The 24,727-nt window shown below is 45.5% G+C and overlaps 1 protein-coding gene across 3 annotated transcripts; it reads right to left on the bottom strand.

The window, feature by feature from the left end:
* Positions 1 to 921: 921 nt before the first annotated feature.
* PRDM1 (PR/SET domain 1) lies at positions 922 to 22,954 on the bottom strand. Of its 3 annotated transcripts, XM_066547547.1 has the most exons (7): positions 22,853 to 22,954; positions 21,107 to 21,355; positions 14,503 to 14,622; positions 11,229 to 11,481; positions 2,390 to 3,498; positions 1,959 to 2,087; positions 922 to 1,545 (listed from the first exon to the last, which is right to left on the bottom strand). In XM_066547547.1, the coding sequence occupies exons 2-7, from the start codon at positions 21,287 to 21,289 to the stop codon at positions 970 to 972; spliced, it is 2,370 nt and encodes a 789-aa protein (XP_066403644.1). In that variant the 5' UTR covers positions 21,290 to 21,355; positions 22,853 to 22,954; the 3' UTR covers positions 922 to 969. The 3 variants fall into 3 exon arrangements, with proteins under 3 accessions (XP_066403644.1, XP_066403643.1, XP_066403645.1); XM_066547546.1 differs by lacking the exon at positions 22,853 to 22,954 and having other exon boundaries at positions 21,107 to 21,388; XM_066547548.1 differs by lacking the exons at positions 21,107 to 21,355; positions 22,853 to 22,954 and adding an exon at positions 15,230 to 15,268.
* Positions 22,955 to 24,727: the final 1,773 nt, after the last annotated feature.

Raw genomic sequence — 24,727 nt, 5'->3', positions numbered from 1 at the left:
CAAAAAAAAACCCCAAAAAAACTAAAAACCAGAAGAAAGAAATCTGCCCAAAGCCCCTTTTAGGCAGAATAATATTTGTGTCTTTGCTTTTAAACTGCTTTTGGAAACAAAAGAATGTAAGTGAGATTTTATTTTAGAAAAGCCACTTTAAGCTCATGTGTTCCTTTGGTCTTAAAGTTACATGATAATGTGTGGGGCTGGAGCTGTGTTCTAAAAACCTGTGGTATTGTCCATGGCAGGTCGGTGTTTGCTGTGCCACATCTGTTCCAGGGAGAGCTGCAGGTAGAAGAATCTTTCTCCTCCCCTGAAGAGAGGCAGGAGAAAAAGTTTCTTCCCTGCTTGCTGCTACTCTGGGTTGTTGGTTTGCTATTTTTTTTTCTCCTTTTCAATTCCCAGTGGGGTGATTTGCTCATGAAAGTACACAGCATTTTTTTTCAAACCAACAGATCTAGGATTCTGTATGTCACATGTCCAACTTTGGCAATATGAAAAACCACATTTGTTTAAAAGACATTGGTACATAAAACACATTTACTGAAACCCTAATCTTAGGTTCTTAAAACAGATGTGCAGAAAAAAAATATCTACAAAGAATGGCCCATAAAACAAAAAATAAAAACATTTAAAGTAAAAATTACAATGAATTTTTCCAGTCATTGTAAACATTTTCCTAATTATTGCTTTTAGAATGATTAATTGCATAATAAATTATGAAGTACTATCATTGAAAAAATAATTATGGATAAATGATTGTCTCTTAGTAACTGGCGAGGCAATGCAGAGTCCTTTGCCCCTTTTTATGCCCTGAGAAAACAGTAACTTTGGAGTTCCTTCTTTCAGCTGGAGAGCGTAGGGAAACTACTGTAAGCCAAGATTGCTTTGCAGCATTGAAACTATGTACAAGCAACTGCTACAGGCACCCTGACTTGCCAAGTCATAAATAAAAAAAAATCACTTTGCCAAAAAGTCTTAAGGGTCCATTGGTTCAATTGTTTCTTGCTTGACCTTTACAGGTAACAGAGGTAGTGGGTGACCGTGAGGCAACTTCATAACTGACATATCTGACGACTCGTAAAGGTTGCATCCTGAGGAGATAAGCCCATTTCCCAGGTTCCTCTGCAGAGAGACTTTCAGGTTAGCTCCTTCCATTTCCCTCCTGAGCATGGTCAGTATATCCTTCTCCACGATCGATGTTAAGTCGATATTGTCCTCCACTTCTTCCAGCTTGTCAGCATTGTCACTGATGTCGAACTTCTCGATCTCCTCGTTGATTCGGTTCAGGTCCTCCATGGAGCGGCCGGAGGCCGGGGCGACGGGGCAGTTGCCCTTCAGGTGGACCTGGAGGCTGCAGAAGTGAATGTAGCTCTTGTGGCAGTGGATGCATTTGTGGGGGCGTTCCCGGGTGTGGAGACGCTTGTGCAGCTTCAGGTGCACAAACTGGGTGAATTTGGCTGGGCAGAGCTTGCACTGGTAAGGCTTCTCTCCAGAGTGGAGCCGCAGGTGGGTTTTGAGATTGCTGGTGCTGCTGAACCGCTTGTGACAAACCTAATGTGGGGGGTGGCAGAGAAACAGCGAATGAGTGGGAGGCGATTTTATGGTTTAAATCACAGACACCTAGGAGGAGACGGCAGGATGAAGCAGCAGCTTTCTATATCTTCACACTTTCTCACAAAGGGAAAAAAATCCCCACCTTTTTTATTTAAATATTGCTGAATGTCATTTTGAGTGTGGCTGATGGCAAAACTGTATCAGGCAGGTGTTGCTCTAGCAGGCTGCAGGCAATCGTGCTGTCTCACAGACGCTGCTGCACCAGGGCTGGGCCCGGCTGTGGTGCAGATTCTGGCCCTGAGCAGCCAAGGGTTTGTCCCTCAACCCTCCCTGCACACTGTAGGGGGTGTGCAAAGCCCTGCCATCCCTTTGGCCTCCGAAGGAATCACCTCTCTCTCTGTGTTACATACCTGACACTCGTGGGGTTTTTCTCCCGTATGTACCAGATAGTGCTTCTGGAGGTGAGCCAGCTGCGTGAAGCCCTTATTGCAAGTCTGGCATTTAAATGGTCTCTCTCCACTGTGTACTCGGAGGTGCACCTAGGGAGAGACAAAGCAATTAACAATTTGCAGTTTCCAGTGCTACAACAAAAGTGCTTTCAGATGTTTCCTAAAGTCAGCGGAAGAGCCCCATTGCCAAAATACAATGTTATCTAGTTAATTAGGTGGCGTCAGTATTAAAGCACACAACCACGCTTTCTTGCTGGGGGATACTGTATTAAGCCCAGACACATAAACAGCCTAACAAAGCAAGGGAGGCCTGACCCTGCTTTTCCTCGAAAGCCTACAGGGAGAAACCTGAGCCTTCAAAGAAGGCTCCTGTCTTATTCTCCACTGCCTACCTTCAGATTGGAGAGCTGGCCAAAGGTCTTGGAGCAAACATTGCATTCGTACTTGATCTTCCCATTCTGCTTTTTCAGTGGGTATGGGAGGGTTTTGTAACCGGTCACATTCCTCTTACTTTTAATGAGATTCATGGCTTCTTCACCGCCGGTGGCAGCCAACACCACTGAGGTAGGTTTAGGTTGCATTATGTGTTCCGAACTGGCTGCTGTACCAGCGGTGGGGGACCCACTGGTAGGGCTGCATGGCTTGTCCTTCATGCTGGCAGCAGCGCCCGTGATAGAGAAGGCACTGTTGGGTGCTGGTATGAGGAAGTCTCTTGGATGATCAGGCTGCAGCAGTCGACGGCCTCCTTCACTGGGCAATGAGCTGGGGAGCGTGGTGGGGTTGAGCATGTGGTGGGAAAGGCTACCTCCACTGAGCAGGTTGCCATAAAGAGGGTACATCCTTGGGAAGAGATTGAAATTGTTGATGCCATTGATATTGTTCAAAGCGCTCAGGTTATTACAGCTCATATTGAATGGAGGTAATAGGAATTTGGGGTAATGGGGGTTATAGGACGGTAGAAAGGCAGGTGAGAGGTGGCCAGGAGGTGCATATCCAGGATAAGACCCCAATCCTTCTGAGCCATATGATCCGTTCAAGTAAGAGTATGGCTCTCTGTGCTCTTGGGAAGTAGGTGCCAGAGGTGAAACTGTGACCCCCGGACTACTGTGAGGGCTTGAACTTTTTAAACTTTGGTCTGGGCTGCTCCTCCCGGAAGGACTTGGTGTAGTAGATGCCTGGATGGGTGAGTGAGTGATGTAGCTCGGTCTGTCCATGCCATATGCTAAGGAAGCTTTCAGATAGTCTTCAGGAATGTGAGGTCGGATTGGGTAGACAACTCGAGGGAAGAAACACCTCTCCGGGCTATAGTTCTTATGTAAATCATCCAAGTCTTTTTCTGGAGTAACTGGTGAAATGTTGGTCTGAAAGAAGTCTTTTCCTTTAGGAGGATTGGATTCCATTTTCAGGATTTCTTTCACACTGTGCTCCTTCTTTGGGACACTTTTCTGATAAAGCTCATCTTTATCAGTGCTGTGCTGCTTTGGATTAACGTGGGTTTGTGCTGAAATACAAAGACAAGATAACGATTATTTAGATATGCCACTGGTGCTATCTCTTTTCAAAACAGAATCTAACCCCTACAAGTTTAGTGGGAAGGAAGGGCTACTCTCAGAGATGAGCAATCATTCAACTTGCCACAAAAGTAATTGTGTGAAGAAATGCCTGCTGGTATTAAGTGTTAATAAAAAGCATTGTTAATTTAAGGGATACCAACCAGTACATAGAGATCTGGATGATGATGCATTTGCAGAGTGCCAGCCTCCACTCTGCAAACTGATTTCAACTTTCTTACCCCTTGAATTTGCCTAGCTTTGCTGTTGAATGTCTCTTTAAGCAGTATTTCTAATAAATGTGGTAATGAGCATTTGTTCACAATGCAGGTTTAACTGAAGGACTTTGCAGAACACAAGCTCCCAGAAATGTTCCTCAGTAAAATAACAAGGCATGACAAATCGGGTTTTGCCAAACCGCAGCAGTCACTTCACCAGCCAGTTCAATTACTTACAGTACCAAAAAAACCATGGCTGGCTAGGATGAAAGCCTTCTTCAAAGAGAAGGTATTCTCCATCAGTAAACAGATCATTACTCATTAAATATACTGCTTAGGAACATCTACAACAAAGCAGACTATTTACTGCAGATTTCTGTGGCATTCAGTCTATGCAAAACTCCTCTGCTTACAGCTGTATTTTATAAAAAAAATGCTGAAGCAAAGCAAAAGAAAGCAAGACTGGTTGGCTCCAGCTTAAGTTGAAATGTGCTTTAAAAAAAAAAAAAGGGGGAAAGAAATATGTATTTAGAAGGACATAGAAGCTAGCATACATTCATCTCAGGTCAGCACATACTCTATTTATTTGTATTCAAAGACCTTGCTATCTGGACATAATACAATCTTAACAGCACACTGAAGATAATTTCAGTAAAAAAACAAATCTGCCTTTACCTTTGTTACATAATCTTGATTACTTGTAAGATATTTTATTTGGGGGGGGGGGGGGGGGGGAACTAAGAAGGTTTCATAATCATAGTTAGTTAGTGCAAGGCTTTCCATCAGGAGGTACAAGCCAACACCAGTAGGTACGTGACTCAAGAACACTGCAGTCCTTTAGAAACGTTTCTGCTCCCGTGGCTGACTGTTCTTACTTCACTATCTGAGGTGAGAAACAGTTATTTCTGATTTTTGGAGGATCATCTGAACCAAGTGAGGAACATGAGAACAGGCAATGACCATGCTGCTTTGAATACAGATTCTTTGCTTCACTATTCACTACCCTGATGGAATCTATCATTTGGCAACATTACCCTATAAGGCAAAGAAAGCCATTTATTAAACTTATCCAAGAAAACAGCTGCCTGCAAAACATGCTCCTACTTACAACAACCCACTTTACAGTAGCATCCGTTTTGAAATGGCATTAGACTAGTAACAAGCAAATTTAGTTTGAGATTTTTGAGTAGTTTGGATATTTTCAAGCTCCAATGAAATGCAATTGAACACAGTTAGGGTCAATTAAAATATTTATGATAAAACTTTAAAGTGTTGCACAGCAAGCATATGCACACATAAGCACACAGATAGCTTCCCAATTACTTCTCTTAGTGTCCAAAGTTTAATGCAGAGCTGTATCAAAAATAAAGTAATAATGTGTTGTGTTTTCCAGCTTTAAAAAACATTTACTTTCTTTGGCAATTTTGTCTGTACTCCTGGGCTGATAACTCATTTTCTAAACGTCAGCCAGATTTTGGGGCATAGCACAGAGGTCCTGCTAGGTTCAAGAAGCTCCAAAATGGCACTGTAAGTAATATTATCTGTATCTTCTTATCAGCTGCCTTTCACCACAGCAGTGTTTCAGAGCAAACATTCCTGGTGACACTATCAGCATCGGGAAGTATCAAGACCAGGCAGTACTGAAACCTGGACGGGGGGGGTGGGAGGCAGGACTTGTGAAGCCTTGCAGCAGGAAAAATAAATAAATACCACCTTATCAGGCCCATATCAGTTTCTCAGTGGGGTCTGTCAAGCAGGAAGTTCAAATTGACACTTTTCTCTTTTAAAGAAAAAAACCCAGGGGGAGGGGAAGAGGAAGGAGAAATGCCGGTGGTGCTGGAAAAGTGATAGAGAAACTGGGGCCTCTTCAGCTGGAGAAAGAGCTCCCACTGTCACAAGGTTAAACATGAGGGTGGGGATGTACGTGCCTTATGTGCAGGAGCAAGCCCAGGAGTGACAGAAAGGAAGCTCATGCAGAGATCGTAACTTTCTTTGTGCAACAATCCCATGCTCTCTCTTGACTGACTAAAGATAATTGCTCTTTTCTTCCCTTCTGAATTTTCCCAGTAAAGCTGTCCCTCCTATTAATTTCCATGTGTAGACAGAAGTTATGATATTTAAAGATATTTTTTCAAGTCTAACTGTGACAGGTCTCTTTAGTTTGCAAGCTATCTTTGGTCCATAAATCCCCTCTTGGCTTTTTCCCTTATTACCTGAGCACACGGGACACTTGGGAACACCAGAGAGACCAAAACATAAACAAGTGTGTCAGCACTGTGTAAAATAAGAGAAGGTAATGTCCAGGGCCAAGGAGAGGTTCTTCAGTTTTATACTGAAGGTGTATTTAAACCAGGGCTGAAACTGATTGAGAGGTTTACAACCCTTCTTGCTGCTCTTAAAGGAGCCATACTTCAAAGTTAAAGAGATATATTTCTTATAAATGGAATTTTTTTTTGAACTTGTGATCTTCAATTTAAGTTTTTACCAATCAAAATGTCTCCCATTCACTCTTGAAATGCATTTCTCCCCCCCACCCCCATATACACACACATACATATACAGTAAATATAGGCACATACTCCTCCAAGATCTGTCTAGTTTCTGTGGTCAGAGGGACACACAGAAAAGAGATTCACAACAAAACAAGAATGGTGCAGCTGCATTTCTAAGTTACTGATCTGAGGGTGATGGGGGGGGTGGAAGAAAGGAAAAAAACCCAGACATGCCTCTTGGGGATTCTGACACTTCTAACTGAGGTCAACAGATTATTTGCTCAGATCTGAGAGTAGTGAGTGCATGCAAGAGGAAAAGGGACAAAACTCCTGTTACTTTTAAGTATTGATAAAACTTGGGTGAAGGAGTTGCCTGAAGTCACTCCGGTGTGGGTGTTCCAGCTACAGACTGCTGCAGAGCTATAGACTTTGCTCTCAGTTCCTGTGCTCTGAGCTGTAGCCTGAGAAACATTTCATAAAAACAATGATCTGTTCTTTTCTAAAAACTTGAAAAACGGTTGTAGGCAGACAGTAATTGCAACAGTAATTTCAGGAGTGAGATGGTACTGAACACTTCGAGTGGTAGAGCTTAATTATGCCGATTCACATTTTCGATCTAAATTAAGCACCTCTTTTGCTAGTAGAAAGAGAACCTCGAAGTTGTGAAGCTGGCAAAACAAAGACTCTTTCCACTCAAAATGAGAACAGAGACCAACATTCAGAAGTACAAAATTTGATCATCTGTTTTCTAAATGTGTCCATGGCAGTGTGACATGCCTTTGAAAACCTTTTGCTCAGAGAAGGTCTTTCTGGGAGCCTTCAAATAATTCTCAATATTAAGACAACTTCAGTCCTCAAATTCTGATTTTGTGAAGACAACTTCTCATATCATTTAAAAATCATTTTCCTGAGCCCTTTTGAACATTCCAGGAGGCATTTTTTTAAGCAAGTGCAGATGTTTCCTCTCAACCCAAACAGAAAAGCTTCAAAACCAGAAAGTGAAACTGTCCATAAACAAAAGGGAAAGCGAGCGACAGGGCTGAGCTAACGGCCAGCATGTCAGGGCCAGCAGGAAGAAGAGAAGAATAAATCGCATTTAAGAAAAAAGCATTACAAAGTTAATCTTCATAGAACTGGAAACATTTTAAATAATGTCTTTTTGAACCTGTTAACAAAACAAAAAGATTGCCAAATATTTTGTAAATATGCAAATTATCTTCCCCCAGCTTGAACTTTTTTTCTAAAGCTTGACCAAAAGATGTCACCTGCCTGTACTTGACTGAGGAGACAAACATGACATGAGCAGCAGGAAGTTGCATCATATGATTGCAATATATGAACATTATTATCAAATAGTCATGTCCTGAGTCAATGCAATTGTTTGGATTTTGTTGGGTTTTTCTTGTTTGGTTTTGGTTTGTTTTTTTTTTTTTTTACTGTTACCCTCTCCACCCCTTCATCCTAAAATAATCCTCCCATGTTGAGGTAAGAATGAAATTCTAAACCATTTGGAACCGCCAAAGCAAATTTCCTCAGTGTTTGCTAAATAAAATATCACAGACTAAAAGACAATCTGAAGGAGCAGTTGAATGAGCTTAGGCACATTTAACAAATTACTGAAAATTTATTTTTAGCAGAATACAGAAATCTTGTGCCACCATACTTAAAACTATTTACTGGACAATGGCACCATCTGAAGGTGACATCTCCAATCTTGACAGAAAACATTAGAGACCTCAAAAGAGGCAGGAAGGGAATGACATTTGAGTTTCCAGCACTGGGATAATGTGGAGTCTCACCTCTACCACTATTGTGCAACTCCTTGCAGGCACTTCAACATCCATTTGAAGTTACGTAGCTCCACTTGGAGCTAATCATGGCTGTGAAGGTAGGTGTGTGCTCCAGCGTCTGAAGGACTGGGTCAAAGGCCCCAGTTCAGGAAAACACAGAGGACAGGGTTAAACCCACAACTAAGTACATGCCTAATTGCTGTCTTGCATCTGGATGCTTTCCTTCTGCGGCACAAATGAGCTAATGCTGGGGAAGTTACCTTTAATTTGAAAGTTTGCTGTTACACAGGCAAGTAGATGTTACATGTGGGTGTGTAAATACATTTATGCTCTAAAGTGGTAGTTCTCTCATTTTTGAGGCCACTAATTACAGGAAATAAAGCCAGAGAAATTCCCTGATACATTTTTCCCCGGAGGCCCATCCTGCTCTGGTGCTTAAAGAGGAGCTAAGGTGCTGAACTCTAAAGGCTGTGATCCCCAAACCCTTGAGGCACTTAAAGCAGCTGCCTGTATTTTAAGTTGGCAAGACTGGAAGGTCTCTGTAGGTGTGTGTCCCAGCTGGCCTCTCCTGTGCTGGGCAGCCAGCCAAGGTAAGACTCTTCCAAAGCCTCCCACAGGCACCAGTGTGCACTGCACACCAAGACACAGCTAAGGGAGAGATCTGGGTGCAACACACTATGGCCACTGGCTGCCTCCTGCCCACACCAGCATGTATCCCATGGGAGGAGACCCTGACTTCAGCTTGCCTCTTGGGACCTAGACCCCAACTTTCCCTCCCTCCTCCTCAGTGGGTGCCAAAACCAGCAGCCACAGGCTGGGAGAGGTGGTGATGCACCCCTGCTCTTCTGAGGGAAGCCATACCACTTCAAACACCAAATTATTAGCAATCCATTTGGCTGGAGAGGACTTTCCTGCCTTCCTAGCAGGTTGGGGGGGAGGAGGGGGTCCCCTCAAGCAAGGCTGTGTTCAGATGTCTTGCTAAGCCAAAGCCCCACATCTGTAGCAGGTACGGGGTGCCAGAGAACTGGGGACAAACTCCTGCACTTTACTCACGGATGAATGCAGTGCCAGGGTACCTTGGCCAGCCTTTGTGACAGAGAGAGGCTGGAGAGGCAGCACTATGCTCTCTAATTTTAGATTTAACTAGTGGCCTGGGAGAAAGGAGCAGAAGAAAGCTAAACAGTGCTGGCATTCACAGTAAACTCATCTGGTTCCAGTACTAATGCTGGAAAAACCACCCCTGCTTGCACCATTGCTACAGGGACTTTGGCAAATAAAGATCTTTGGGAGACTTTTGGATTTCCTCCACACTTTTCAAAAGGCTAACTTTAGAAAACCTCAATCCTTATGGTACCTGTAGGGTTTTTGGCCCATCTGCAGGCTTTAGGCCTGATTGTGTTGCTCACAAGAATGAGGGGAGAAGAAAAAAAAAGTGAGAAGTTTTTCTCATTTTCTGAATTGCTATTTTCTTTAGGTGGAAGGAGCTAACATAAAATTTCTAAATAGTTTAAATGTAATTATCTTAAAAAGGGGAAAATGTCTATTTCAAACTCAGTAGCTGGAAATACTGCAAACATTAAGGCTGAACTACAAAATTGTGGCTCAGGTTTCTATTTCTTTAAATCCTTATACTGAGCCTACTACTTTTACTGAAATCAGTTATTCTGCCTAGTCCAGACACTCCTAGTTTTGACCTGATTAAGAGTAACCAGACACAGTAAGAAACACTTTACAAATACATTAACTGCTACTTCTGCAAGGAAGCCCAAGGTGCCAGCAGATGCAGGAAACTGAACCCGTGTTTGTGTATCCTCCTAGCTAGTGACCAATGTGCCTGACTAGATTTTAGCAAACTCCTCATCCACCAGAGCCCTACATGCTGCTCTCTCATCTCACCTGCAGGTCCCACTGAAAAGCCAACAGCTCATTATATCAGGAAATAAAACTGCACAGAGAGTGGTGAAATGACATATGTGCAAAGATGACAGACTCAGTGAGACAGTTTCTGAATAGAGAATATAGCTGCATAAGACATTCCCTCCCTCTCTTCCCTCTGTCATTAGGAGACAAGTTTTCTTCTATTAATTTGTAGGGAAAGACAAAAAGCTAGTGAAAGGGTGACACCCACAGAGTATAGATGTACTTTTGATTAATCTGAATGTATGATACAAGTTTTATAATATGGGATGACAGTTCTAATGATCCTCAAGTAACATTGCTATTTTATAACCCATTCCTTGTTGCCAAATAACTGTAAATAGTTCTTTTTATTTAAAAAAAAAAAACCAAACAACAAAACTGCTTGCAGTTTTTCCTTCAAGTTTCAATGTAGTCACTGGCAGAAGGACAAAAGAATACTCTGCTTTAAGAGCAGCAGCAGGGGAAGTAGCCTAAAAGTCCACTGAGAAGTCAGCAAGAATCTTTTCTTCTCTAGAAGGGGCTCTGGGTGAGGTGTCAGGCAGTGATTAAGCGAGAAGTAAAGCATCAAGGCTGGAAATAATCAGAAACCACAGAGGAACACAAACTCCTGGAAACACCTCTTCCCTCTGCTAGCAGTGCTAGTATTTTTGAACAGAAAATGAAAGCTGCAATAAAAAGTCAAGAAATGGGGACAAAGTACACTGAGCTCAAAACACAAGTAACCAGATGAGAAGACCACAGGAGGTTTGCTCCCACAAGATAAGTAAGGGTAGATGCAAGGCTCAAAGTGCATTATGCAGTAAACACGTATTTTGTCAGACACCTAGACAGAGTCATGGCACATTGCCACTTCCTGGTACAGTGAGGGCAGCCCTTTGGGAGCATGAGTGGACAGCCTTTAGTATATGCTACCAAAGCAGACTTTTGCTCAACACACCGTGAGATCTGAAATTGCACAGTCTGAGAGAGAGCCAACAGCGATGGTTAGGAAGACAGAGGTCAGGTTGTCTGTCCAGAATTTCACCAGATAAGACTCAGATTGTAAACAAACAACTACTCAGATTTTATAATCTCTTTCCATTTGAACAGGCACAGGGAACTCATTCTCTTGTGTTGGGTTTTTTAATTCCCCTTTTCCACTCCAAGCTACCTCCTGTGACACAACAGATGATGCAGCTGTGTAATTATACAACTTATTATTAGATCGTATAGGCAGAAGAGACATTACTAGCATTCCTTGTTTATACTGTAATCCACTTACTGAGGTTCATCATTGTCAGCTCTCTGGAGGGGGGATAGTGCAGCCTCTCCGCAAAGTCTCGGCAATACCACACAAGCAGCTCTTGGTTGGCAGGGATGGGCTTGATGGTATAGAAGTAGATGTTCATTCCATTCTGACAAGCAGCCAAGTTCTGCTCCTGAACAGAGTAGCCAGGGTTTACATAACGCATCCAGTTGCTCTTGTCCTCGTTAAATCCATCAATGAAGTGGTGAAGTTCACCACTTGAATAGATCTGGAAAAGAGAGGAAGTGCTTGTGAATATATATACATATATATAGGCACAATATGCAACATGTAGGCACAGAGTCCAGAGGGGAAAAGTGATAAGCTCCTTTTTTTTTTTTTAAGATGAAGTAAGAGTTCAAGCTGTGTTCCTGCCTTTCCAACAATGACATCCTCTGAGTTAAGAAGGTCTTTAAAGGCAAGTCCACAGTCACCTTTTCCATTTAATCTTAGCTAGTTTTGGAAAACAAGACCCAAAATCTGAAATGCAGAGTACTCTCTCTGTGTGAACAGTCTACCTTAGAGCCCTTTTCCTGGTGCTCTGATCAACAAGTAGGTGATGCTGATGAGGGCAGGTCTGAGTGCATGCTTGCATTAATGCTTTGAGTCACCTGTGTATAAGACTGACTGGCTGTGCTATGTCAGAGTTCTCGCCTCTTTCTATGGCCTCTGTACTTGCAGTTTCCTACCACCTCCACCCAAAGGTTTAAACTATGCAAACATTCTCCACCCCCCAGAGTCCTAAAGCAACACTTGCTCATAGCTGAACTGTAACCCTTTTGTAGGAAGGCTGGGCGAGGCAAAGATGAAATTCACCTGCCATAACTGAAGGAAGACCTGACCAGGGGTTAGCCCATGAGATGTCACTTTTCCTACCAAGGGACATGTTCTGACTTGTCCACAGAGGGGCAAGAAAACATGAATCTGAAAACTGCTCAGCAGTTTCAGGGGAAAGAAGTTCCCATCACTCACAGAAGCTACTGTTTCTTGAAATAATAAGAGAATTATTTAAAAAAAGGAAAAAAAATCAAGAGAAATCCAGGAAACACGCCTGTAAAAACACACTGCTTACTCTCAAGGGGAGCTAGCTCCATGCTGGATGAAATGGGGTTCCTGGTTTTCTGAAAACAGATGACCAGGCAAAAGCCAGACCTTGAAGTGGGAGCAGCTCACACCAGCAACGCACCTCGCTGAGCAGGAAATGCCTTTCCAAAGGGGAGACAGAGCTTATCTGGCGGAGAAAACCCTCCGCGGGGTGTTCCTGCCCGTGTGCCCCCAGCACTGTCTCCCGCACCTCTCCGGCCAGCCAGGACCCTCCCGTGCCCCCAGAGCCCGGCGGGCACAGAGGGGAGGCGGCCTGGCCCTTTAACGCGGGCCGTAAACACCAGAATCACTTTCTTTAAGAGTAACTTCCTGTAAACTGAGAAGGGGGAAATACATGTGGCCTCATCAAAGCAGCTTGCGAGAGATTTTGCGGTGTGTTTGTTATGAGAAAATGGAAGGGAGCCGGGCGAGTTGTGCTGCATCAAGAGGAGCCTCCGCGTTTCTCTGCTCACCCCGGCTCGCAAACTTCCAGGAACGCGGGGCTCTGGCGCTTGACGCCTGCCACCACTTCCCAAACCAGCCCTCCACCGCTCCCACGCCAGGGCCACAGCCCCGGCTCCCCGGCAGAGGCAGCCCCCAGCTCCCACCTATTCTGGGGAAGGCGCGCCCAGATGTGCTGAGTCACGGAGCGCTTCCCAGAAGTGACGCGGGCCCGGCCGGCCCCGCTCCCCTGGCGCGGGCAGCGGCCCCGGGCGCCCAGCAGATGTTCCCGCTCCTGCCAGCGAGCCCAGGATGCCTTTAATAACATGTGGGAAGTTATCTCCCACAATTTCCTTTGCATATGCAAGGCTGTGTCAGACCCCTAGGAAGGAATTCATTTTCAGTGCAGCAGTCTGCCTTGAACGAATCAAGAGATTGTAACAGGGAATTTGATGATGCCTAGGTGGCTCCCAGGATATTATTTCTGAGGATCCCTCCACGTTAAGGCTTAAAATCACATCATAAGAATGATGTCACGTTTCTCAGTGCAATATAGGAATGAAGTCCTGCAAGATAGCTATCAGCCCCTCTTCCCTGTGTCAGCCTCCTGATCTCTTCCTAGACTGGACACAAGCTCCCAAAAAGTTCAACGAAAAGAAACATTTTGTGGCCTTGTTAATGTGAAAACAGTTGCCTGCTCGGTAAAAACACTCATGCAAATAACTGCCTGTGCAATGCTGTATTACATCGTACAAGGACGATCTGAGAAAACCAAAATGATTCAATTAGGTAGGAAGAAAGGGGTGTGGGGAATGCTGGTGCATGCCCTGGGTTTCACCTGGATATGAGGTTGGGATATTACTAAGGCAGGCAGGCACCTGAGTGCAGAGGCTTGGACACAGTCCCAAATCCACGGATTTAGACACAACCTACATGGCTAGAAGGCAGCAAAACAAATCCATGGAATGAGATGGGGCTGAAGGAATGTTCTCGAACAATTAATAATGCGTCTGTAAGGAAAATGAGGATTATGTCAACTGATAAACTGGAAGCATATTCCACAGCACAGACTGCCCACACCAAAACACATTGGCTGCTGCTTTCTTCCAGCTTATACTATGGAGTACAAATTAGGCACCACCTCTGGTGTTTGTCTCTTTTCCCTTTGCTGAAATTCATGAGCTGGTTTTTTAACAATTCTGAGGAGGCCTAGAAAGATTTATGAATTGAATGATACATGCTGAAGACTACCACCACTGTGTTATAGCAGCTCTATACAAGAAGCAGGAAGAAATGTCAGAAAATGTATCATAATTCCAGAGTGAAAGTTTATGCAGTACTTTAACAGCTTCTTCGTGGTGGGAAAAATCAAGGATGTGATACTTGCATAAATCAGAATCACTTTCCACTGTGAAGAAATGCAAAATAACCTGCCCTTATAGCAAGCAGCAGAACTATTTCTCTACAGAATCAGCACGGATACATTTTGGAAGAACGAGCCAGGAAGGGCTGTGCATCTCCACCGCTCTCTCCACCCACACAGTCCCTACATCCAAGACAGCCAGGCTTTTAACTCAGCTTAATTCACCCACTGGCCCTGTTTGTGCCTGGCCACATACAGAGGCTGTCCCCTGCATCACACAGCAGGAAGTGACCCAGCTTCTCAGCCATACTCATTTAGTGATCTGCTCACTGCAACAACATGGTGATGTTTTTTCCTACTTACCCGCCAAAAGTATTTTCTGTTTGCATTCTTGGGAACCGTATCACTGGTATAGATCTCTCCCACCAGGGGTCCAAAGCGTGTTCCTTTTGGGATGTACTCTTTGCTTATCACTCCAGTGACCTACAAGAAGAGCAGCACAGGATCAGTCCATTGCCAGGAGAAAATGAGAAGTCTCCCTCTTCTCCCCTGTCCCCCAAATGTAACAAGGTAAAGCAAACAATGCAACAAATATTCTGTGACAGGTCAGCAAAACAGAAATGAATAAATGAACAATCGTGTTGGTTACAATATGAACAGTTTTTTTAGGTACTAGCATTTTCCTAAGACATATGGAAGCTGATGATGAATACCACCTTAAAAATATGCTTTTTGGAAATACAAGAAGAAACAGTAAGCAAAATGTACAGAGACTGTCAAATATCTTCAGAAGTTATTTTTCCCTATCAAAGGCAACCCCTAAAAGTCTAGTTCCAGCAAACAAAAATATGCAATATCTATCAATCACTTCACTGCCACAGAGCTTGCTTTTCTAATAAGTTAGGAACTGGAATGACTGCTCTTCCAGATCAAAATGAAACCACCCTCCACCCCCCTCCATTCTTTGGTCTATACCCGCCCTGATAGCTAAAAGGAGAACACACACAAAAAAAGACAACCCTCAGTTCTCTTACGAGCATACAGTGGCATACAAAACAGAATATGAAATGGCTCTAGGACATGTACTCACAGGTCACTTTCTTGTACAAAAAGGAATCATCAGTTCCGGTAACATATATTTTAAGTGGGTTTGGTCAGAAAAGGTGTAAGGATTTTGAAGAAAATGCTCCACTATGCTAGGTCTAAGAAATGTACTCTGGTTGTTCAGCTTCCTTCTTGACAGTAATTATACCAAAAAAAGTCACTGACCACAAATCAGGAAGCAATTCATCATTATTCAGAAGAACGTGCCTTGGAGTAACCCTTTGCAAAACTCTGCTGAGTTATTGGTTTTGTCTCTCTGTTTCTCACCAATCTTCTTAAATTTAATGTATCTAAACAATGTTAGAAAACCAACAATTTTGTAAACCAAAAACCCCAAGCCTTTGCAAGACTGATCTTGCTGCTCAGATAGTAGAAAAAAGGAAGGTAAAAAGCCCATTAATTTGGTATTAAAACCAAATATATTCTAAACTCTCATAGGAAAATGTATTAAATATCTTTCCACTTGTCTTGCCACAGATCTTGCCACTTGTCTTTCTGCTCACCAGGATTTCAGAACAAGACAGAAACACCAGAAGCAGTTGAGGAAGACTGAGAACTGGGATTACTGCTGTCTGTACCCCACAAGGAATCAATGTCCGTACCAAAGCAGATTAGCACTCCTCAGACCCCACAGATAGCTCACTTCAGTGAGCTTTCTATTTCTTTTAACAGTCCTTCTCAGCAAAGGATGGTAAAAACCCTGGACTATATGTAGACAGTGCTTCACAAATTAGCTAAGCCTTCTGATTTTCTCATGCTACATTTTCTTACATTTTGTGATCCTTAATGCGTGAGAGGCAGACAGAGAAATCCTTGCCTGTGTACTGGTCAAGATTAAAAATCCCAGCAAAAAAGGAACACCTAGCATAATTTCCTGTTAAATGTCAAAATAAAGGGGCCAAATAACAGCCATGGATTCAAGGAATCACCTGGAAACAGATTGCTGGGTGTTCGTGGTGGCTGTTTGTACTCGTTTGCATTTTAACATGTGTTTTCAGCACACTACAAAGAAAAAAAATCAAAACATCAACAGCAGAGGTAGTTAAATGATCTATTGATCTGTGCATCTGGACTGAAGAGAGAGAAGAGGGACTTCCAGAAATTTTCTTACACCTACCATATGCTGAAACAAGCTCAGTGGCTCAGTTTTATTTTTGTCTTGCTTGTACATGTCTCATAGAGAGCTGAAAAAGGCAGATGTTCTTCTCATTTTCCCTATATATCTTAATTTACATCCATCTGCCCTCTCAAGCAAAGTTCACAACCAAGCTACAAGCACACCCTACCAGTTTTACTGCATGATAGCTTGAGATTTTTCATGGTTTTAAAAATATCTTGGCCTTAATTAAAACGACTTTAATGAAATTCTCAGAATCTCTAGAAATCACTCCTTGAACCAGTCAACTTGAAACACTCTCTGACACAGCAGATACTTTTTGATATCCACTTTATAGACAGTGCTAGTGTTCAGCTGTGCCAGGGGAGAAGCAAAGATGATTTCTCAGCCTGTACAGCCTGTACCCATCAGAACTTGGCAGAAGGTTCCGCACATCTGCCTGTGCCAACACTGAAGTTTTGCTAAACCGGGCTTTAAAGCTGTCCAGATGACTTTTAGCTGACGGTGGCTCTCAGGTCAGCAATTCTCGGATTCCACTGTTCCCTCCCAAGCTCAGCTGCTAGGATCGATGAGGGCCACCCTGCAGGAGAAGGCCGCCAGCAGTGCCAAGGCAGCCCCCGTGCCGCAGCCAGAAGAGGCTCCTGCCCCGCCGCAGCTCAGCGGGTGCGGCTTAAGAAGAGGCCAGGAAGCCGGGAGCTGCCGAGGGCTGGCAGGCAGGACAGCGGCGCGGCTCCGGGTCCGGAGCCGGGGCTGAGCGGCCCCCGGGCTGCCGGAGGCTGTGCCGGAGCGGCACTTCGGAGCTGTGTCCGCCAGGTGTCCTCCAGCGCGCCGCTCCGCCCGCCGGGGAGCCCTTCCCGGGAGCCGCGGGGCGCGGGCGCTCCCCAGGAGCGGTGGAGCCCTTCAGCCCTTCAGCCGCCGCCCGGGCGCTGCCGGGCCCGCACCTCGCCTCACGGCTGCTTCCCCCCTCGTTCCTCTCCACAGGCCCTTACCCCTTCTCCCTTCAGAGCTCCCAGCGCTCCGCCGCGTCCCTCCTCTCCCTAGTACAACAGCATTTCCAGCAGGAAGGTGCAGCCCGGCCTCAGTCGGAGCCCGCTCGCCCGAGCGGGCCGGCTGCGAGCGGCGCCCGGGCGCGGCGGCGGCCCGGCCCGGCGTGGGGAGGCCGGGGCCGGCGGCAGCCCGGGACCGACCGCGGCCCTGGAACTGACCAGGGTCCTAATGCGGCGCCGGGGGCCCGCCCGGCCCGCTCAGCACATCCCGGCCTGCCCGCGGCCCCCGGGCATGAGGCGGCTGCGCTCCGGTCCCAAATCTGATCTGAGATGGCGCTTTGGAAGATCAGCGCTCCTTGCATCTTTTTTTGGGGAGAGGGCACTGAAGTACAACAACGACTCCTGCTCATTCTGCAAGGGCATGGTATTTTGCAATAGGACCACTAAACTGCTTTAAAAAACCAAAACACCGAACAAAACTCTCATTGGCTTCACTGAAACAGCAGCATTCTCCACACGCAAACAGGGCAGGCTGTTATGTGTCCTGAATTAACACTGATTTTAAATTTTTTTTAGCTACTAGTTCTATAGTTATGTATTTTTTACCCCTTTGTTCAGTGACCAGTTTTCTAAAACTTATGCCACAAAATAGAATGCTTTCAGATGGCTTCCTCGGCAACCACATAAAAATAAATAAAAGCAATAGGGGAGAGCAAGTGTCTGAGGTCAGTGAGGCACAGTTCATTACAGCTCAAAATCATTCCTTTCACCAAAATCACTGATTCAGGGTCTGTCACTAAGAAATGGCCTTATCAGAGATATGCAACAGTAATGGGTGGTTTGCCAAGATATGTTTTCCTCTGTCAAAACTCACACACCAGGATGAGATACTAGTAATATTCAAGATAGCAGAGTAACTCATTTTATATCAAGAAAGGCTGTTTGGGCTTTAAGCACCAAGACCAAAGGGAAGATTATTGAAAAAAATATTTTTAAATGTCTGCATGAAAAAATCATTCACATATGGCCTTCCAGAGCATAAGCCCGACACCACATTTCATCATTTTTTGACAATTGCCCAAACTGGGGGAAAGGATAAATAATTCACATACAAATAAATAAATAAATGACTTCATATAAATCTAACAGCCTAAAATATTATGAGCAGTAGTAATTCATTTTTTTAAATGCTGACACATTCTGTGAACTCACAGCAAAAAATGTGTTCTTCAGAAAAGTCCCTGATCAAGATCCAAGAATAAACAAGAGTACGATGACGTGTCATGGGCTCCCTTGCAAATTGCATAAACCTTTAAAGAGGAGCTCCACAAAGCATGCAAGGAGAAGATATAGAAAAAGCAGCCCTCCCCTAACAGCAGCGGCCGTACTTCCTCCCTCCCTAAGCAGGCATGCAGTACTTTTCCTGCTCCAGCCAGAGATACAATACCAATCATGACAGAACTAGGATTTAATGATCTAATCATGACAGTATCAGCATTTCACAAGCAATATATTATAAATGCTTTTTTGACAATAAACTGACTCAGCATTTTAGACTCTCAACCAGATGAAACCATAGCTTTCCCCAAAGTTAACAATGAAGACAGCTCACATCTGAAACCCACTGGCAAACACGCACGTATGCATCCCTCAAAGTCTTACCTCATCCTTTTGCAAGTGAAAAAAACCCACTCTCCTGAGCTGTCAGGACTCCAGTGGTTTTCCATGAGGTCAAAACCAGAATCAGGCTCCCTCACTGACCCACAAACACCAACACGCAAAAGCAACACATGTACCCAGTCCTGACCTCACTAAACAAAATCGAACTTGGAAGGCAGACAGAAGAAAAATATAGTGTTGCATGTCAGAAGTTCCTAGCACACAAGCAGATTATGCCATTTACAACTACTTCACCCTGCAGATGAGTAGCAAATGAGACCTGTCTGTACATTCTCCAGAATGTAGCCTTCACAGAAGGTGGGCAAAAGAGCCCAATCATATCGGCCCTTCCTTGCAGAGCTACCTTAAAGATAGTCAGGGCTTAAAAGTTCCTATTGCTCCTTAGGGTAGGTGCAATTCAGCACAAAAGAAAGACCGGGGGGAGCTTTGGAGAACAAAAGGAGGATGTCCTATATTCAGACTCCCACTAGCAGGGAGCTGCACGGGTCACATTTTACAAGAAAGAACCAGCAATCTTTCAACAACTTCTCTCTCCCCCCACCTCTTATACAGAGATGGCAGCAATCCTCCTGATTCACTGACCTGAGCCAGGGCATAAGGAAATTACACCTTGGTGTTTCCAAACACAGTGTTGGGAATTTTGAAAGCTCTCTGGATGTCTCCAGCCACAGCAGCAGGACTCTACAGGGGCAGAGGGAGCAAGCAGCCTCAGCAGCCAATCAGTCATCAGCCGGCGGCCAAGGACCGACCCGAGCTGTCACACTGCAACGCATCCTTCAATCAGAAATCCTCCTGTAACCCATGGCAGAGTCTCACCTTTATTTCCCTCTTCACACCAAACTAAGACCTATCTAGCAATGCGATAACACAAAACCAGGTTTCACACTTTTTTCTGGAGCATGACCTTTCTCTGCCAAAGTTCTGCAGGGCAGGGCAAGGCAGATGGGAAGAGTGATTTTAAGGAGAATTTAGCTTTAACCTCTTACCAAATGAGCTTGGCACTCTATTAGGGACTGCCAAGCTAAATTCCACGGTGTCAACACCCTTCAGCTGGGGGTCTGGCCCTGTTTCTATACACAGGATTAAACAAGTACCTGCTCTGGAAGGAAATATTTGATAGGCATGGATGAGTGTACCTCTTCTTTTCAGCTCTGTGGTCAGTATGTTTAGCCCAAGCAGAAGCACAGGTAATAGTTGCTATACCACAAGTCTCAGCACAGGGAGAAATGAAGGGTTGTCCCCTGGGTTGTTACGCTACTGAACATCACACCTAGCTATAATAGCTACTCTATACGAAGGAGTAAACACAAAACCAAATTGCTCATCCAGGCTTGTTTCTTTCCAGCCCTTCTGAAACAACAACAAAGAATGTACCCACTCCAGGGACAAGGATGGAACAGACTCGCACGGCTAGCTACCGGTGAAGATACTGTCCCAGATAAACAAAAGTTAATTTAAGCTACGACCACACTTCTGTCAAGCTCACTACAGTTCTACCATTACTTCCTTAACCGACATGCCAGAGTTTTTAAGAATTTAGGAAGTTGGGAATAGAACAACCTCACGAAAAGAATAAAGCAATTTCATAACCAAAGGGAAAACAAAAAGAAATAATTAAACACATTTCCAGGAATTTGTTTTTTTTTTCCTTTACTTTTTTAAAGCTATTTATTGGACAACCGAGGCACTTTAATCTCTGAGCCAGAGGCAATGAATGGTCCTGGCAAACAGCAGCCTAGAAATTGGCACAAAGAACTACCCCACAGTTTAAATATGCTTATTCAGATGCTGTTCAAATTGTGTGAAAATTTAACTGTTTGCGAATTGGTACAGAACCAGTTTCAGGGATAGGTTGGCTACAATTTTCAGTGAAAATATTACACAACAGATGACCAACACACAGTTTCTTAAAAGAGTTATTAGGGTCGCATATGAAAGGCTAGCGGGCAGCATTTGTTGTTGTTGGTAGGGTGTGTGTGTGTGTATGCTAAAGAATCAAAGACAGGGTGAGCACACGCTTTCCAAAGCGCTGTGATTTGGCTTGTCTGACTCCAACCTTCCCCAGAGCACTGCCGCTTACCTCTTTGCAGTTAGATGCATATTTGAAAGTCAAGTTCCTTGGCAAGGAAGCCTCTGCCTGAGTTAGGGTGCCTCCATCGGCACTGGGATCCAGCGGATGATCATTTACAATATATGTGCACTTCTCTTCAAAATCAGCCTCTGTCCACAGAGTCATGTCAGCATCCTCCATGTCCATTTTCATTGTCCACTCTCTCCCTTTCACCAGATTCTTGAAACTCACAGCGTCCGAGCTACACTGTGTAGCAGCCTGGAAAAAAAGAAAACAGCCTTTAATCCTCATTGTCCTTCAGTGTTGTGGTTTCCGTTGATACAGTGTGACTAATACAGTAGTCTGTGACACTTTAAAAGCGTATGCAGGATAGTTGGTACAGTTGAGTAATAGCCAAAAAGCAGTGTAAACGAAGCTGCTCTGACTGAAGCAGCACTTTAAAATGCCAGTCTCGGTAGTAATGAGGGAACAAAAACAAAGAGGAGAAAATCCCTAGGCTGTGACAACCACTTTACCTTTTTCAGACCCTTTCCTTAATGCTTCAGAGAGAAAATAATATTCTGTGCTGAAGAAAATGTGGGGTCATGGCCGTGAGACCACTTAGTCGCCTGTGGAAAAGCTGCCTCAGAAAAGTGTCACACAAACAAGGAGAGGAAGAGGAAAGGAACTGCTGTCTGCGTCTGAATGAAGCTAAAAATGGAAAGCGCATGTTGGAAGAGCGGAACCCAGCCTTGCCTCTTCCAAATGGGGAAGCCTGAACTTTCCCACCGGCTTTCAACACACAAACAACTTTCAAAACAACCTGCCCCCCCCCCCCCGCCTCCTCCTGACGTCCCCTTATCCTTTGGCATGGAAGGCTGAGAAAGCCGACATCCTGCCAGCATCACTGTAGCAGCAGCAGCCCTGTACAAAGCACTACAACATGTTCCTGGGGGTCAAAGCAGAAAAGGAGCATGGGAAATAAATAAAATAAATATTTTTTTAAAATTTATTCTATCCCTTTTGATTTCGATGGTACATCCTAGAATTTGTATCCCAAAGCAGTGGATATGAGCCTAGCAGAATAGTTTCAGCAAGTCCTTCAGCCCCTCTGTCTGTTCAGGACAGAAGCACTGTTATCTAACCTATCCTCGAACATGTATTAGGGTCGGGCTCTTTCCATAAGGTTCACGAGGAACCAAAATCTGTGCCTTCGCCGGTAGCTGAGAATAAGGCTCAATCCGGCGTAAAATCCCTTCATTTTTCCTTTTTGGATGCGCAGCTACTATGAAATTCACACCCCTACTCCGGGAAAAACGAAACACGAAGACTGAAAGCGCACGATTTTCCGAGAAAGAGCTTAAGGGCTGACTGACAGTGGGTTCGGGGGAGACCCCCGGGACGGGCTCCCCCGGGAGGCACAGCCCGAAGAGGCTGAGGCGGGGGTCGCGGCAATACACAGCCCCCCCGCGGCCGCCGCCGCCGCCTCCGGACCGGCCCCGTGCCCCGTCCTGACCGCGGTCGAGGCGAGCAGTGCGACAGTGCCGGACCCTCGGCGTTGGAGGGGAAGAGGGGATGAACAGCGAAATTCGGGCCAGGGCTATGACAGCTGCGCAGCGGAGCGAAAGGGTTAATGCCGATCAGAGGAGCGCTCCCGATCCGGGAGAGGAGACGAGGAAACTTTTCCTCCGTCCCGAGGGCGCCGGGACGGGCGAGAAGCAAGAGCCGGGGAGGTGGAGACGGGGCTGGAAGAGGGGACGGCATCGCGCTCCTTACCGGGGCAGAGTCCGCGCGCGTTTCCACACCGAAGCCCACCGGCGGCGGCAAACCTGGCTCATTTCTACAGAGTAAACATTTCTCCTTCCTTCCAGCGGCCGGGTCCCCGGGAGACTGACTCACACCTCCAGCCGCCGCTCCCCTCCCGCTCCTCCCTCCCCCGGCTGTCACAGGTGCTGCTGCTCTTGCCGCTGGGGAACGCTGGGGGGCCGCCTGCCACAGCCGCGCTCTGCTCTGCTCTCCGCTCCGCTCGCCCCGGCCCGCCCCGCCTTCCCTCCGCCGGCCCCTCTCACAGCGCGGGAGGTGGGGCCCTACCTGCGGACCCTGCCCCGCCCAGCCCACCCGCGTTGGGTTTTCTACATCACTGTTATTATTTTACTTTTTTTTCCCCCCTTCCTTTCGGCCCCGTGCGTCAGCTGGGAGAGCCGCGGCGCTGCCCCGCCGCCGGGATCTGCCGGGTGGGCGGGCACCGCGGCGTTTCGCGGAGAGCGCACCTGAGGCAGCTTTTACTAGAAATCTGTTTTCCGTGCTATTTTTAAGCTCCGGATTTTAACACGTGCCTGCTTTCGTTCTTGCGCAGTTTGACTTAATAGCACTTTATAAAAAATACCAACTAAAATTAATTTACTGGTTTACTGATTAAAACTCGATTCAAAGTGCTTGCTCCCAAACCTCAATAATTATAGTACTTTACTTGAAATGACAAATTTGGGAGTTTCAGAGTTTTGATTTTATCCCTTTCCAGAGTCTCTAATCAGTGCCTGTAAGAGGAACTGGGGAAAACATTTCTGTTTCTTCCCTTAAACAAAACCTTCCCCCTTTCCCTTGGTAACAGCAGGGAAGCTCACAGCAGCAGGACACGGCACGCAGCGTTTCCGAGCCCGATTCCCTTTCGCAGCGCGGTAAGAAAACGAGCACGGGTCTCGCACGGGGTGATGTGCGAGCGGCCGTCCGGGAGCACACTGCCGAGGGAAGGAGGGTTGGTAGAGCAATCAACAGATCCCGGCACCCAATTTTTTTTCCTCCGATCCAAGTCAGCATGCTGGCTGAAGGAAGGACATCCTGTGATGATGGCATACAATGTCCTGTTTGTTTATTATTAAGAGCATTCCTGCTTCTCATTACAAAACAACCAGATGCCTTACTTCCTTCAGTGGTCCTGTCTCTTCAGCAAGGCATCCTCGGGCTCAGAGGAACGGTGATGCACAATTCCATTTATAGCCATCCACAGCCCAGTACAAATGCAAGCTGCTTCACTGTGAGGCAACTCTACTACTTTTCCTTCTCACACGTCTGCAAGCATGTTTCTCGTCACTTGCCTGGCACTTTACGCGACAGCTAGTTTCACATTCTCCTTCTAAACATACATGCACTTATATTCTAGGATGATCTCTGTGAATTTCTTCACAGGAGAAAGGGAGAAGGAGGGGGGGGGCGGGAAGCAGGTTTATGCAGTCGGGTACCTGTCTGTCTCTCTGACAGGCGTACACAAACCCCTTTCCCTTGACCTGCTCCTCCTCCCACTGATAAAAAGATGTGTGGAAAGGATTACTTGCCATTTTGGGCCTGCGATGCTGAGAATAGCACATCTGTGTAAAGACCTTCCGTGTGTGTGTGTGTGTGTGTGTGCTAACGCGGCAGGGCTCGTGGCAGCAGACCTAAGTAGGGCAACTGCTCGCAAGTGAGTGTCCTGGCTTCACTGCCACCACAGCATAATTCCACAGGAGAGGTGGCCCGAGCACTGGGGCTGGAGGATAGAAATGTAATTGGATATACCCTGTAAAACCGAGGCACATCCAAAATGAGGTCTAGGAAGGCTCTGAAGTAGGAAGAACCATTCATTAAAGGAGAGAAATCCGGCCTACTTGATTGGGT

Source organism: Molothrus aeneus, chromosome 3 (genome assembly GCF_037042795.1).
Source record: "Molothrus aeneus isolate 106 chromosome 3, BPBGC_Maene_1.0, whole genome shotgun sequence".
NCBI classification, from domain to species: Eukaryota; Metazoa; Chordata; class Aves; order Passeriformes; family Icteridae; genus Molothrus; species Molothrus aeneus.
Note: the sequence above shows the minus strand (reverse complement) of the source record. Positions and strands in the feature narration are given on the sequence as shown.

Excerpts from the sequence above, each read along its gene's own strand:
- PRDM1 (XM_066547546.1), bottom strand. The coding sequence starts at position 21,388 with ATGAGGATTAAAGGCTGTTTTCTTTTTTTCCAGGCTGCTACACAGTGT. Across the intron at positions 14,623-21,106 it reads ATGCATCTAACTGCAAAGAG|GTCACTGGAGTGATAAGCAA; the intron begins GTAAGCGGCAGT and ends CTCTTCTTGTAG. Across the intron at positions 2,088-2,389 it reads GCCAGCTCTCCAATCTGAAG|GTGCACCTCCGAGTACACAG; the intron begins GTAGGCAGTGGA and ends GTCTCTCCCTAG.